The 13,856-nt window shown below is 37.6% G+C and overlaps 2 protein-coding genes across 2 annotated transcripts; one reads left to right on the top strand and one right to left on the bottom strand.

Moving 5' to 3' along the window:
- Nucleotides 1–4,769: 4,769 nt before the first annotated feature.
- On the bottom strand, nucleotides 4,770–6,059 carry LOC122067218 (protein FAR1-RELATED SEQUENCE 5-like). Its single transcript, XM_042631055.1, has one exon. It carries the CDS (start codon nucleotides 6,057–6,059, stop codon nucleotides 4,770–4,772), a length of 1,290 nt encoding a protein of 429 aa, XP_042486989.1.
- Nucleotides 6,060–8,893: 2,834 nt separating this feature from the next.
- On the top strand, nucleotides 8,894–13,850 carry LOC122067222 (pre-mRNA-processing factor 19 homolog 2-like; the record flags this gene model as incomplete). The annotated part of the gene is made up of 7 exons (XM_042631059.1): nucleotides 8,894–9,148; nucleotides 9,258–9,343; nucleotides 9,513–9,584; nucleotides 9,680–9,742; nucleotides 12,829–12,915; nucleotides 13,454–13,601; nucleotides 13,753–13,850. Coding segments are annotated over exons 1-7 (567 nt in total), but the record flags the coding sequence as incomplete, so codon positions are not given.
- Between the last annotated feature and the right edge of the window lie 6 nt (nucleotides 13,851–13,856).

Genomic DNA, 13,856 nt, shown 5'->3' with positions numbered 1-13,856 from the left:
CTCCCTCTCTCAACTCTCTTGCTCTTGCTTTCGTTCTCAACTCTCTCCCCTTTGTCGACTCTTCTTCTCTGTCGACTCTTCATCGCTTGACTCCTCGCTCTCTCTCTCTCTTTTTCTTGGTTGACTCGCTCTCTCCTTGTGTTACGAAGCGCTCTTTGCAAAGGTATGAAATACGGTTCGAAGAATGAACAACCCTATCTTTCATGTTAATATTAATGTCTCTGCAAAGCCTTCTCTCTCTCTTTTACATTGTAGTCTGAACAAAAGAGAGTCTCTATGGTTTTGAATGCTGAAATATTAGGTTTTCTGTTCAATAAAATTTCAATTTCAAAATTTTTATTTGCTTGTTGTCTCTCTGTCTTTGTTCCTTGATCGGTTCGCTATCTCTGAAATTGAAATTTTTTTGAAGTATTTACATTGTACTTTGCACAAAGTTGCTCTGTGGTTTTGAATGCTGAAATATTAGGTTTTCTGTTCAATAAAATTTCAATTTCAAAATTTTTATTTGTTTGTTGTCTCTCTGTCTTTGTTCCTTGATCGGTTCACTATCTCTGAAATTGAAATATGACATATAAAGGATATTCTATATGACATATATTGATGTTTGCTTTTTGCCCTAAATTTTTTTTTACTAGTTTCCTTTTGGCATCTTCTCTTATATCATGTTAATTTAAGCATTACATACTCTGTAGAGTATATTCTCCATCAAATATCCATGTTAATTATATTTTTTTTATAACTGTTGGAGCCCTTTTTATGTAAGCTTCTCTTAGGGGTATTGAATTTTACAAAAAAATGGATGCACAACAGCGAATGTGTAACTGTGGTGAAGGGGTGAAGGGGTGATGGTCATCCGGACTTCTCGAACGTTGAAGAACCCTGGACGACGATTTTACAGATGTCCATTAGGTGAAAAACATCCGGGTTCTTTCATTTTGTTGGACCCAGCGTTGAGGGACTGCAGAGACACTATAGACACAGGAGCAAGTCATTCAAATGAAAGTGTTAATAGGAACACACGGGTCATCTCGGCTATTCGTCAACCACCCTATAGTCCAAATGTGCGGAACCAAGTAGTAGTGGATCAGTCATTGCTCAACCATTATTATGGTTTAACCATCTTCCTGTGTATTTGGATGTTAATTCTTTCGTGCTATGTCTTCTATGTAACACCCTTGTAAATATAACTATTATCTCATTAATGAAGTTGGTTCCGTCATTGCCAATCATATGTGGGGTTATTATTATGATTATTTCCTTGTAACTATACTTTACTAACAATCTTTTTGTAGGTAAGAAGTCTTTAGCTCAAAATGGTAGAGCACCTGGGTTAATGCCTAGGTTATGGTGGTTCGAATCCACCAAGACTTTGAAAGTGAACGAATGTGTTCTACCTTATTACTGTCATGTCTTTCTGCTGGTTTTTCAAGAGTTGTGTGTGTGTGTGTTTTTTTTTTTTTTTAGTGGTCTACCTTACTGCTGTCATGCCCTCATGGTCTACCCTCAAAGATTATAGTTACATTAATGAAACTTTGAGTTGCAGAATGCTTTGTTTTTTGTTTTGTTGGATCCAGTTAGATCCAGCTGCACTAACGTCTCTGTCAATGATTGAATCAATTTGGAGAAGAAAAGAGGATAAGGGAGAGGGGGAAAATATAGTTCTTTCAAAGACTCACATCAGAACTTGATGACTCTATCTGTTCCGTTTCTTGGATTGCTTCCTCCACATCAGATCCATGTGAAGGAGCTTCAAGTGCATTCGACTGATTTTCATGCGGATGCCTATGCAAAGTTTCCTACAACAACAATCAAATTTTTTGCAAGGTATCTAATAAAATCCAATACAGAAGTAATTAGTTACCATTCCAAAACAGAGAAAGTCAGAGAAAAAGAAAATGACAAATATGCCATTAAAAGGTAGTATGGATATATGAAGCATGAAATTAAGAGGACTAAATAGAGCATAAACTCTGCTGTTGTACTATAAAAGGGGTGAAGAAAGAAAATCAGAGATAACAAGTAATTGAAAAAGAAATCATTATTTAATAAGAGAAGCATGAGCCTTGTTTTAAAAAATCATTTCTTTCTTTTTGCTAAGAATTTCTGCAGACATATTCTACTGTTAAGGAAGAAAACTCAAACAAAAAAGTAGGCTAACTTGATCAGCTATGTCAAGTTATCATTCCTCCCTAAGCTGATTTATTTCTCCATTTGGGTGTACTTGGTTCTTCTATTCTGGAACTGTTATTGCACTATTATCTTACTGAAATGTAGTACAAAATTTTGAATAACAACCTTAAATTTATCAATTCGAAGTTCGAATGTTGTTTTCCAAAATATAATAGAGGTATCTTGGTCTAATGATACAATTCCCACCCAGGTAGAACCCCAATCCCCACTATGTGAAGTGACCAAGTCAAACAAACCGAGTATACACTCCATGGAGAGAAAGAAAGTTTAGACAACTTTTTTCCTAAACCTCCTCTATCTTTGACTCCCACAGAGAGAAAAGGAAAATACAATTATAATAAACAGTTTAATGCTCCAAGCTTCCACCCTTCCCTGAAACACACCACAAGAAATGTAACTTTTTCTATAGTTTCCAGAAAAGTTCTTGCAAATTACTTGATTTCTTCTTGGTCCACTCCCACACATCCTAGCTCAAATTTAGCTATGAGAGACTGCAGAGACTAGTAGAAAAGTGAATTCCACCCAAGCAATACAGGGGCAGCATGCATGCATATATATATATATATATATATAATTCATTTCAATTCCCTCACATGCATTCCAAGGTTCCCAATCCTGGGTGGCTGCATGCTTGAAAAATGGAATGATCTTTAATTTAGGGATGAATTCCTTACCATCCTGAGCATGTACAGCAACAAGAAGAGCACTTGCAGCAAGAATTCAACTTAGACAGCAACTACTACACTCCTCAGTTTGCTTGCTTCAAGTTTGGACAACATGCAGTAGTAGTATGAGCAGGAAGACAACATCATTAGTTGTACAGCAGCACCATTAAGTTGGTCAACCAAAATTGTTGCTGCCGGTCTGTGACTCAAGAAGACCCTGTGATAGCCTGAGGAGGAGGAATTCTGGGCAGATTTTTTTTCTTTCTCCCATAACTCCCCTCTGAAGTATGAACCCAACCATCACATTATAATAAGGGAAATACTATGGAAAACCAAAATGCAATATACACCATTAAGTTCCCAAATTGGGGTTATGCACATCTGAAACTGGCAGAAAGAAAAGGAACACCAAACCATGTCCATATAGCTAGGACTCAAAGAATGAGTAGTAACAGAGACAGAACAAACCAAGCTGCAAGTTAACAAATTATAAAACATGCAAGTCAACAAAGAAAGCAAAACCAAATCTAATCAATCAACTAATCAGCCATTAAAACTTGCAAGTTAACAAATCATAATGTAAGACAACCAGTGCATTCACTTTTCAAAGTCTTGGTGGATTCAAACCACCATAACTTGGGCACTAGCCCAGATGCTCTACCAATTTGAGCTAAAGACGTCTTACCTACAAAAAAATATTGTTAATACATTATAGGCTAAAAATCAATAAAAAAAAATAGAATCCTGGACTACAACCTCATAAGCACAAAAATAAAGATCCAATGAAACTGTGTGTTTTAATAGCACAAAAAAATCCATCACATTAACTGAACTTAATAGTAAAAAAAGAAGTCCTTATTAGTTGAATCTGAATATAATCTTCATCCAGTGATTGATAAGCTGCAGATGCTTGAGATGATATATGGGAAATAGAATCCTGCAAGTGACATTGAATATTAGGGTAATCCATATTAAATAAGAAAAATAAAAAATGCAACAAACAACATAACAAACTAAACCTTCTCACCATAAGTGACATGTAACTGGGATATGTGTTATCCATCAGTTGTGTAGGAGTTGGTGCAGTAGTTGGTGCAGGAGTTGGTTGTTGTTCTTGTAATCGTTGATTGTTACTTGGTCCTCCACTTTTCTTTTTTTTCTTTTTCCTTGTTTTTCAACCCAACTCTTTAACCATCTACCACCTCTTTTATTTTTCTCTTTATGCTTCAAATGTAATCCATCGTATATGTCATTTGAGAAATCAGACAATATTGGCATATCAGGGCGATCAATTGGGTTTCTAATATTACCAAGCTTCAACCTTAATTCATTCGTAGTATCCTTCACCAACTCGTATCCCTCAACTGTATTTGAAGCTTCTGATGCTATTTGAATAAGTTCATGACAAATACGCCTATACCGTTGCGTACAGTCCAAGTAGACATCTTGTTCAACTTCTTTCCCCCTACTGTCATTGACCACCAAATTTGTTGCTCCCCGTGTCCATCTCTTCAAAATATAGTATTCAGGAATACGCTTTATATCTAACACATCCAAAACTTTCAAACAATGATAACACAGAATACCATCAGTCTCGAATTTCATGCAAGAGCATGCTACAATTCCTTGAAGTGGGTTACAACATACTTTATACTCACAGTCTGCTTCATAAATCCCAACCTGAAAATAAATGTAGGGATTTCCATCAATTCGAATTATAGTGGTGCAAACAGTCATCCAATTATATTTCTCTTGAAATAACTGAAAAATAACAGGAGTGTAGAGTTCCCCAACTTGTTTCTGTACAATAGACATTGAATTTGCAAGTCGTGGCATCTTGTTTCATGCATCAAATTCTGCTTTCAATTCATTACCACGCTTCTGGTTAAGAACTCTCTCAAAGTGTTTAAAAAATTACACAACATCCAAAGTTGACTTCAAATAGTCCTTCAAGTCACTGTTGAGACTCTCACTGAGCTGTGTACTTCGAATGCCTATTGTGAATGTGTTTTTCATATAGCACTTCGCCCATTGACTTTTACGCCCATATATGCGCTGGAACCATTCATTATTCTTAACATCATACTCGTCCAACAAATTATACCATGCTGTCTCGAATTCATCTTCCACATCGTATTCGTATATGCACTTCTTTAAATTTGTAAGAAAATGAGAGCCATCCTTCATCATATGACCCAAATGCGTAATGCCATTCTGCATTAAGTGCCAAGTACACAATCCGTGCCATGTCTGAGGCCACATTTCTTTTAATGCTCTAGCCATAGCTTTGTCTTGGTCCGTGAAGATAGTTATAGGCTTCTTTCCACCATGTGCTTCAGCAAATACCTCAAACAACCATTTGAAAGATTCCACTGTCTCATCATATAAAAGTGCAGCCCCGAAGACGGTGCACCCTCTATGATGATTGAATCCAGCAAACAACCCAAACGGCCTACACTCTTTGTTGGTGCGAAATGTAGTGTCAAAGCTGACTACATCTCCAAATTGTGTGTAGTCAATGATCATCTTTGGATCAGCCCAAAATATGTTAGTTATTTGTTCTTCACTATCCAGCTGAAATGAGTATGTGAAAGATGGGTTGTTCCTAGTTTGGGTAACAAAGTACTTCATCAAACTACCTGCTTCACCATATGTTAAGGCACGCTGTCTTTTAGTGCGAAGATAATTCCTAACATCTTGAGTCATATAGCTTAGGTTTTCAATCCCACCAGCATGCCTACCCATCAACTCAACTGTGGATCTAGGCCTGATTCCCGAGTCATTTGCCAAATCAATTTCATACCTATGTATGTCTAACATATTCCTTTGTGAATGCATCATATGAACTGTTGATGTAGTATGAAGCTCATGATTATGTTCTCTCACAAAGTCACGGCACTTGTATTTTCCCTCATCAACCAAATATATGTTCATTCGTGCCTCGCAATTTGTTCTTGTCTCAGCTCGAGGGTTAACAATATTGATGTCTCGCTTGTCACTCAACCGACAACCAGCTTTTGAACAGACAAATCCCCTAGATGTTATAGTCGTGTTGTCTTTCTTGCTTTTATTCACAAAGTGTCTCCTAACACTAAACCCCATTGCCCGTCCATAACTATTGTAATAATCGTATGCATCCTGTTCTGAGTTGAATAACATCCCAAACGCAGGTTCACTCGCATCATTCATGCAAACATTCTCCATACTAGACAAAACAAGGACAAAGACAACAAATCTCTTAGGTTTGACAGAGACAATGAGCAAATAAAAATAATGATTTTCAAATCAGACCCTAAATCTGCATTCCCATCTTCAGCCATATGTCACTGATAAGTGGCTAAGAACAACCCTTCCCCCTAATATTTCAGCATTAAAAACCACAGAAAAACCCGATTCATAGTACAATGTAAATACTTCAAAAAAATTTCAATTTCAGAGATAACGAACCGATCAAGGAACAAAGACAGAGAGACAACAAGCAAATAAAAATTTAAAAATTGAAATTTTATTGAACAGAAAACCTAATATTTCAGCATTCAAAACCACAGAGCACCTTTGTGCAAAGTACAATGTAAATACTTCAAAAAAATTTCAATCTCAGATATAGCGAGTCGAGCGAGGAACAGAGAGACATCAAACAAATAAAAGAGAGAGAAGGCCCTTTGCAGAGACATTAACATTAACATAAAAGAAAAAAATAAAAAGAAAGAGAGAAGGCTTTGAGTATTTCATACCTTCTTTGCCGTACCAGAAGGAGAGAGCGAGTCGAGCGAGAAACAGAGAGAGAGAGAGAGTGAGAGGAGTCAAGTGAGGAAGAGTCGAGCGAGAGGGACAGAGTCGCGAGCGAGAGGGAGAGTCGACAGAGGGTTAGGGTAGAATCAAACCCCGTAACAGAGAGGGAGAGTCGTAAGAGGAGAGAGGGAAAGAGAGAGAGTCGAAAGAGGAGAGAGGGAAAGACTTTCACATTTTATTTCAAATTTATGAACCAAACCGGTTTGTTGTGATACGGTTTGGTTCAAATACGGTTCTTCACTGATTCGGTTCAAATTGGTTTTATAAGTTGAATAATATCTGGACCGTTCATTTGGTATGTGACACGTGTCAATCACTGAGATGGGTATTTCACAGAATTGCACCGATGGGGAATTGCAGAGGATTTTTGTCCCTCCTTGTGACTTCCAAACTCCAGTAGTTCTTTAGGCAATTAGGGTTTTTTTCCACAAGAATTTGCCATTTAGTCCTATATATATCCTTACTCATATTTCATATTTCGTAGGATTAGTGGTAAAATAGGTATTTATTATTTAGGCATTTTTCTAAAGGGGGTTGGATCGGTTGGGCTAAATGAGTCGGTTTTAACGGGCTTCTTAAGTGAGTCAGGGCGGTTGGGTGCCCGACGGGCTAATAGTCTGCATTGTGAACACCCGTTTCATAAACGGGCCGGTTCAGGTTGGGCCTTAAGCAAGTTGGGCTCGATCAGGCCTACCGGTGCGAGCTCTGGATTGACACCCCTAAGGCAAATAAAAAAAATATTTTAAACTCTAAATACACCTATAGAGGTGTCATTTAGACAATCCCGATAAATGAAGTGGAAGGATTGTGGCACTGGAGAAGATCACGAAGTATTTGGGCTATCATCATGCTAGAAGGCAAAATAGAGTTGGAGGGTAAGGCAATAAGGCAAAACAACATGCGAAGCTACAAAAAATGAGTTTGTCATGTCTTTTAATAGCTATTGTGTAACCCATCCATGGGTTGTCAAGATGGTTAGGGCGAATTAGGGATTGTGTAGATAGGCGCACGGTCCCAGGTTTGATTTCTCATATGTGCATCTCCGATGTGCTGGCTCGAACACCTTGGTTAACCCAAAAAAAAAAAAAAAAAAAAAGAAGATAACCATTGTGCTCATGTTTAAGAGCTAACATTTTCCTTTTTTCCTTTGTGGGGGTGAAGGCTACACATGCAAGAAAGAACAAGTTTTATGCATTCCCACGATGAGAATAACTAGCCCTGTGTCAAAATCCAAACACAATTTAGTGAAATTTTAAAAACATATTTTGTAACTTGGTAAATTCTGTTTAAGCTAAAGTTGACACGTGACTTGGGGACCTTAAGGGTTATCTATCCATAAATTTAGATCCCATTTAATTTGTCTTGCCCTAATACGGCAGACATGTAGGCCAGATTGAAAGGGCTCTTAACATGGCATGTCACCCCATAAAATATATGAAAAAGCTAAGGTTGCGTGATTGAGCTAAGGTACATTGTTGTGATCCGACCATTTTCTTTTTTGAAAAGAAGGTAGATGCTAATAATTTATCGACTTTAGAGCTACAATTTGACAAAAGAACTCTAAAGCAACAATGTGCTGAATATCTTTGCTAGAAGTGGCTAATAACAAATTTGCCTTTTCCCTCAAGGTTACAGCGATATGATTTTCTAGTCAGTGGGTGTCAATTGGGATGAGTCCTACCCGATTCCACCTTTTTGTAGCTAGGATCAGAATCACTTAATTATCTATTAGAAATAATACCAATTAATAATGGATGATGCACTTTTTATTCTTAATCGATTCAAAGATCAAAACCCTAATTCTTTTTTTTGATAGCATCAGAACCCTAGTTCTAATTTTTTATTTTTTTTAATCCATATATTACCCATATACACAAGATAGAATTAGACAAATATAAAATATAAAAAAACCCATAGAATCAATGACCCATTTTAACATGAGTATTCACCCCTATTTCTGGGCACAAAACGTAAACACCCATATATGGAAGTGCATGCTGTTACATCAAACAGAGGGTATGGTGGTCATTTCACACCCTATTTCTGGGCGCAAGGGCACACTTTAAACGGAAAACACGTCAAATCCAAATGACAACGCAGAAATAATTGGTCTGATCAGTTCCAGTTTTGAACGGTCTGTTCTGGCCGATTCCCAGTCCGGTCCGGTCCCAAGAATCCAACACATTTGCCTCTACGATTAAATGACGAAAACACCCATTAGAAAGTCCAAATGGTCTCAAGTGCCATCAGTGTGTGCTTGAACCTAAGAAACACATCCCACCTCTGTAAGGTAAAGCCCTCGTTTGAAGCCGATCCAAAGGGGGAGGGAGTCTCAATTTCTCTTCTCTTCCGCCTCCAATAGTTCCTCCACTGGAACTCCCGAAACCCATTTTCACCTCAGTCTCCTCTCACCCAGGCCAGAGTATCGTCACCTACTAGTCGAAGAACTGCGAAGGAGACATCGCGATAAACCCTAGCTGTCATTACAATGTTCTGTTCAAGTATTTCTCTCTTTCTCTCTCTCTTTACTATCTTCATTGTTTCTTCTTTTCCGTTTCTACTTTGCGATTGTAGTTTGATCTGTGTTCTTTTTCTACTTTGCTTGTGTAGTCTCCGGCGTAGTGCCGGAAGAGCCGGCGGTTTCCAGGAAATCCGGACTACTCTATGAAAAGAGGTTGATTGAGAGACATATAGCGGTGCGTAATCTTTTTCTCTTCCAGGTTCTTTTGATTGTGTTTGATTTTATCCTTCAGTAATGTAAGCATGGAAGGGTTTTATTGGACTGTTGTTTTCAGTGTTTGCTTCTATTGAAGGAACACTGCTTTTGATGTGTGTGTTTGATTTTTATTTTTGGGCTTTTATTAGGACTATGGGAAATGTCCTGTGACTGGAGATCCGCTCACTATGGATGACATTGTTTTATTGAAAACCAGTGAGGTAAGTTTAGTCGAACCAAACGATTCCCTGACTCTCTTTCTGTTGTTTATTGCAATTTTTTTTCCTGATCTAATTGCTTTTCTCATGACTCGCAGATAGTGAAGCCCAGGTCTTCACAGGCAGCTAGTATCCCAGGACTTCTAGGAATTTTCCAAAATGTATGTGTTGCTTATCTATTTTCATTTTATTGGTTTTGTGGGCACTTAATTTTATTTAACATTTTGTTTATGTTTATATGGAGCACTAAATTGATTTATCTATTTCATTTTGTTATTTGGAATTCGGCTGCATTTCTTTCCTGTGAAGAATTTCTCTTAATTTTTTTCTGAAATTGATATTAAACGTACTCGTGCCCCCTGTTTATGCCTTTCTTGAGCTAAGCAAGATGTGTGCAAATTGTTGAACTCTTTATACCTTTCTTGAGCTACTCAAGATGAGTGTAAACTCTTGAAAGTTTAATTCACCATTCATTTTGTTTTTTTTGGGATAGGTATGCCACCGTTGCATATTCTCTTTAGATTTGAAACTCACACTTAAGCTGTGTATTCCTCCATTGAACGCGGATTGAAATTTTGATGTCCAACAATGCTCCATTCCGTTTGGAATATATAAATGTACCATTCAACATTAGAGTAAATTATGTACTGGGACACATTTAACAATCATTATACTGAAATTGACAAGCAGCAAAAATATGAAAAACAAGATCAATTGCAAGTAGTATCGATGCAAGACAACTAACATAACTTGTGGATATTGGCCCCACTAAAATGGGATGCGTGCGAGGATTAAGATTTCGGTTTCGATTGGGATTTTAACCCTGGTCAAAATTGAAATATGCTACCTAAACAGAGAAAATATACCACAAAAATGGAAACATTGAAAACCCTTCAATATTCATGCCGTTTCATTTCGACAAGTATCAAAACTGAAATATTTGTCAAAATTTCAGTATTTCGACAGAAATTTTGAATTATGGATGCAGACGAAAACCAGAATAACCAAGAATGATGGCACAACTAGAAATCAAAGTCTAATTACTTAAAGTCAGGCCTTAATATATTAAAACCTGAGGAAAGAAATCTGGATGGGAAAAAAGGGGATAGTGCGTCAGAATCTGATAAAGTTATAAATAAATGCAGCAGCACTTAATTAATGTGAAATCAGTAAGGTAAGTGTTAACTAAGGAAGAGTGATGTAGATACAGCTGCACTTATTTGGTTGGACCAGCATGACCGACTGTGGAAGCCAAGGGCCAAGAAGAACCAGTCCAGTCCAGATCTTTGGTCCAACAAGGGTTGGTAGTAGTTTAGTTAATAGTATGTCTTTTATTTTATCATACTTGTTTTGGGATAGGATACGTAAGGTAAGTAAGAGTCAATTTCAGTTTTGGAGTCTAAGTAGGAGTCAATTTCAGTGTTAGAGTCTAAGTAGGAGAGTTATTTTAATTTCCTTTAAATACTTTCATAAACTCAATGTTTGAGATTATAGTGAATTTTATTTAGAATTAGTGAATTCGTGTGTTTTGTGATTCCCCTTCCCCTTCTTTGTGCGATTTCCCTTCTTCCCTAAGGCTACCCCATTAAAGAGGATTTATCAGTGTTTGCTCACAAAGAATTGATAAACCAACAAATATCGAATTCTCAGATAAAACCCCAAAACTGGTTGAAGGTAACCAAAATATTACCCAAAGAATTCCCAAAATCCCAAACAAAACAAATGGTTAGATTGGAAGAAAGCGGGAAGGACAGAAAATAAAAACTTGGGAGGACAAAAAAAGGGCAAGTTAGAGAAACTTGAATATGTTTGGATCAGAAACATAGATGGGCTTTAAGTTCAGATAATCAGATCGATGGAAGGTTAGGTAGGAGGAGTAAGCCCACCAAGTTGGGGCTCAGTCAGAGGGTTAAAGCTACTGTTACTGCACTAACTACTTGAAGACAAAATTGAAAGGGAAACCAGAAGCGCAAGCTGTTGTACTTGGGTAGAACTGATAGTAGGTGCTGATCAACTGGCTGTTTTCTTTATCCCCTAGGTACTGAAGGGCTGCTTGGAGGTATTCAGAGGGAGTACAGTAAACTGGCTGTTTCCTTTTCATTTCCTTTATGGAAGTTGTGTGCAATCTTGGTTGCTATCTGTAGAGTATAAATTATGGATGTTCAGAGTCACTTTTTTTTTTTTTTTGGGGATATAATTTGTAACTGCCCTCTTCCCCCCCCCCCAATTCCCTCTAGTCTACAGTGGCTATTCTATTGTTGACCACATTGCCTTCCCTATTGCTATTGTCTACAGACCCTCTTACTTTGTTGATCAGTCAACTTCTATCCATTTTTCTTTCTTTGCTTTGAAAGAGGGAGCGCACCATATTTGCTAGGAAGTGATTCTTTCTCCGGAGTTACGTCCAGTACGAACAGTCTCATGCTTGATTCAAATATACCATCCTTGGACACTACTGTAAGTGATAGAGCAGCCTTTGAGGCAAGATCAGAACAAGGAACCTTTAGGCGGCACTTGAGTCCTTATGTCTTCTTTCTTTTAGAAATCGGTCACTTTGCTCCCCTTTCCTTACCTTACTACTTTCCGATCCGAGCCTACTCTTGCTTATAAATATCTCTTCCTATCCTTACTTACAACTATTCCCTATCCCTAGAAAGTCTATTAATGACAGGGGGCATTGTGGTAAGCTTATTAACATCTACTACTTGATTTGTTGAATGGACAAAGACTGATCATTGATGGATGGATATTATTCTAATTATTATTATTGTTATTATTAGTGTTGGGGGGGGGGGGTTTACTAATTGTCACAAACAATTGTTAGTGACAAAATTATTCATGGAAACTTTCCACGCAACAAACATGTTTGGTTCCATATGATAGAGGACTCTACACCCATATGATTGGTCGAGTAGCGGTCCCAATGGGGAATTGTCTTGAGAGTATGTCCAAAATTACAAGAAGTAAGAAGAATGCCATTGGATTCCTATTGTTATGAATTGACATTCATGTGATTCTATACTGCCTTGAATTCACCTTTAAAGTGATTTTTATGGTCTGAAATTTGTTGAGTGATGGATTTATTATCCTTTAGCATGTGGACCCACCCTCATTTATTATTTCTGCCACATGGCAGGGAAGTGTGACCCTTTTTTTTCCTTTCTAAATGTCAGTAACAGTCCCCCCCCCCACAACACATTTTTTTTCTGAAAAATGATTCTGATCGTTATTGTTTTTTTCTTAACAGGAGTGGGATGGCTTGATGTTATCTACTTTTGCGTTGGAGCAGCAGCTTCATATGGCAAGGCAAGAACTGAGTCATGCTCTGTACCAGGTACTGTCCATTGGCAGATATATACACTAAACTTAGGACTTTGGTCTATCATATTCTGCTCGATGCTAGATATTTTCTTGTGACTGCCATTTCATTCTTCTTTTTTAGTACCAGATCAAATATTTCTCCCAAGTTTTGTAGTTGTTTATATGGTGTTTTTATTTTGGCACAAGTAGCATATGTTATTCATCTTGTCTCATTATTGTGCGTAAAATTTGGGATGATGGAGAGCATGCTCTTAATCTGAGGATTATGATCAGCTGGGTTTGTAAGATCCTGAGCATTATTCCATTGTTTCTCCAAGGAGCAGAAGGCAAAAGTATATTTCATGTATAACAATAACTTGAGGTGTTTGTTTATTACTTTAGCTCTTGTTTGGGGTCTATGGTAATGGAGTGAATTACTTCTATTATTGGCCTGCTGAAGCCCCTTATGCTTTCTTTATCCTTTTACTCTGTTGTCCTGTTGCCTGTTGCCTGTTGCCTGTTGATGGAAAATGAGTTGTGACCACACTGATTATTCTGTTATGTTTTGACAGCATGATGCTGCTTGCCGTGTCATAGCAAGACTGAAGAAAGAAAGGGATGAGGCAAGATCGTTGTTGTCTTTGGCAGAAAGACAGATTCCGATTTCAGCATCTGCTCCTGTGACAGCAAATGCTTCGGCTCTTAGCAATGGGAAAAGAGGTTCTTGCTTTGCATGCATCTGAATTATTCTAATTGCACTTAAATCTTTGATATCTTAATGTGTTTCATGCTCTCTTCCCTTCTTCCCAAACTCAAACTTTGCTACTTTTTTTTTTCTTCAAAATTTTTATTTTTGCATGCATGCTTGCAGCGGCTGAGGATGAGGAGCTTGGCCCTGGGGGAAAGAGAATTCGTCCTGGTATTTCATCTGGTATCATTGGTGAGCTGACTGACTGCAACAGTGCACTCTCACAA

Source organism: Macadamia integrifolia, unplaced genomic scaffold, assembly GCF_013358625.1.
Source record: "Macadamia integrifolia cultivar HAES 741 unplaced genomic scaffold, SCU_Mint_v3 scaffold2762, whole genome shotgun sequence".
NCBI lineage: Eukaryota > Viridiplantae > Streptophyta > Magnoliopsida > Proteales > Proteaceae > Macadamia > Macadamia integrifolia.
Note: the sequence above shows the minus strand (reverse complement) of the source record. Positions and strands in the feature narration are given on the sequence as shown.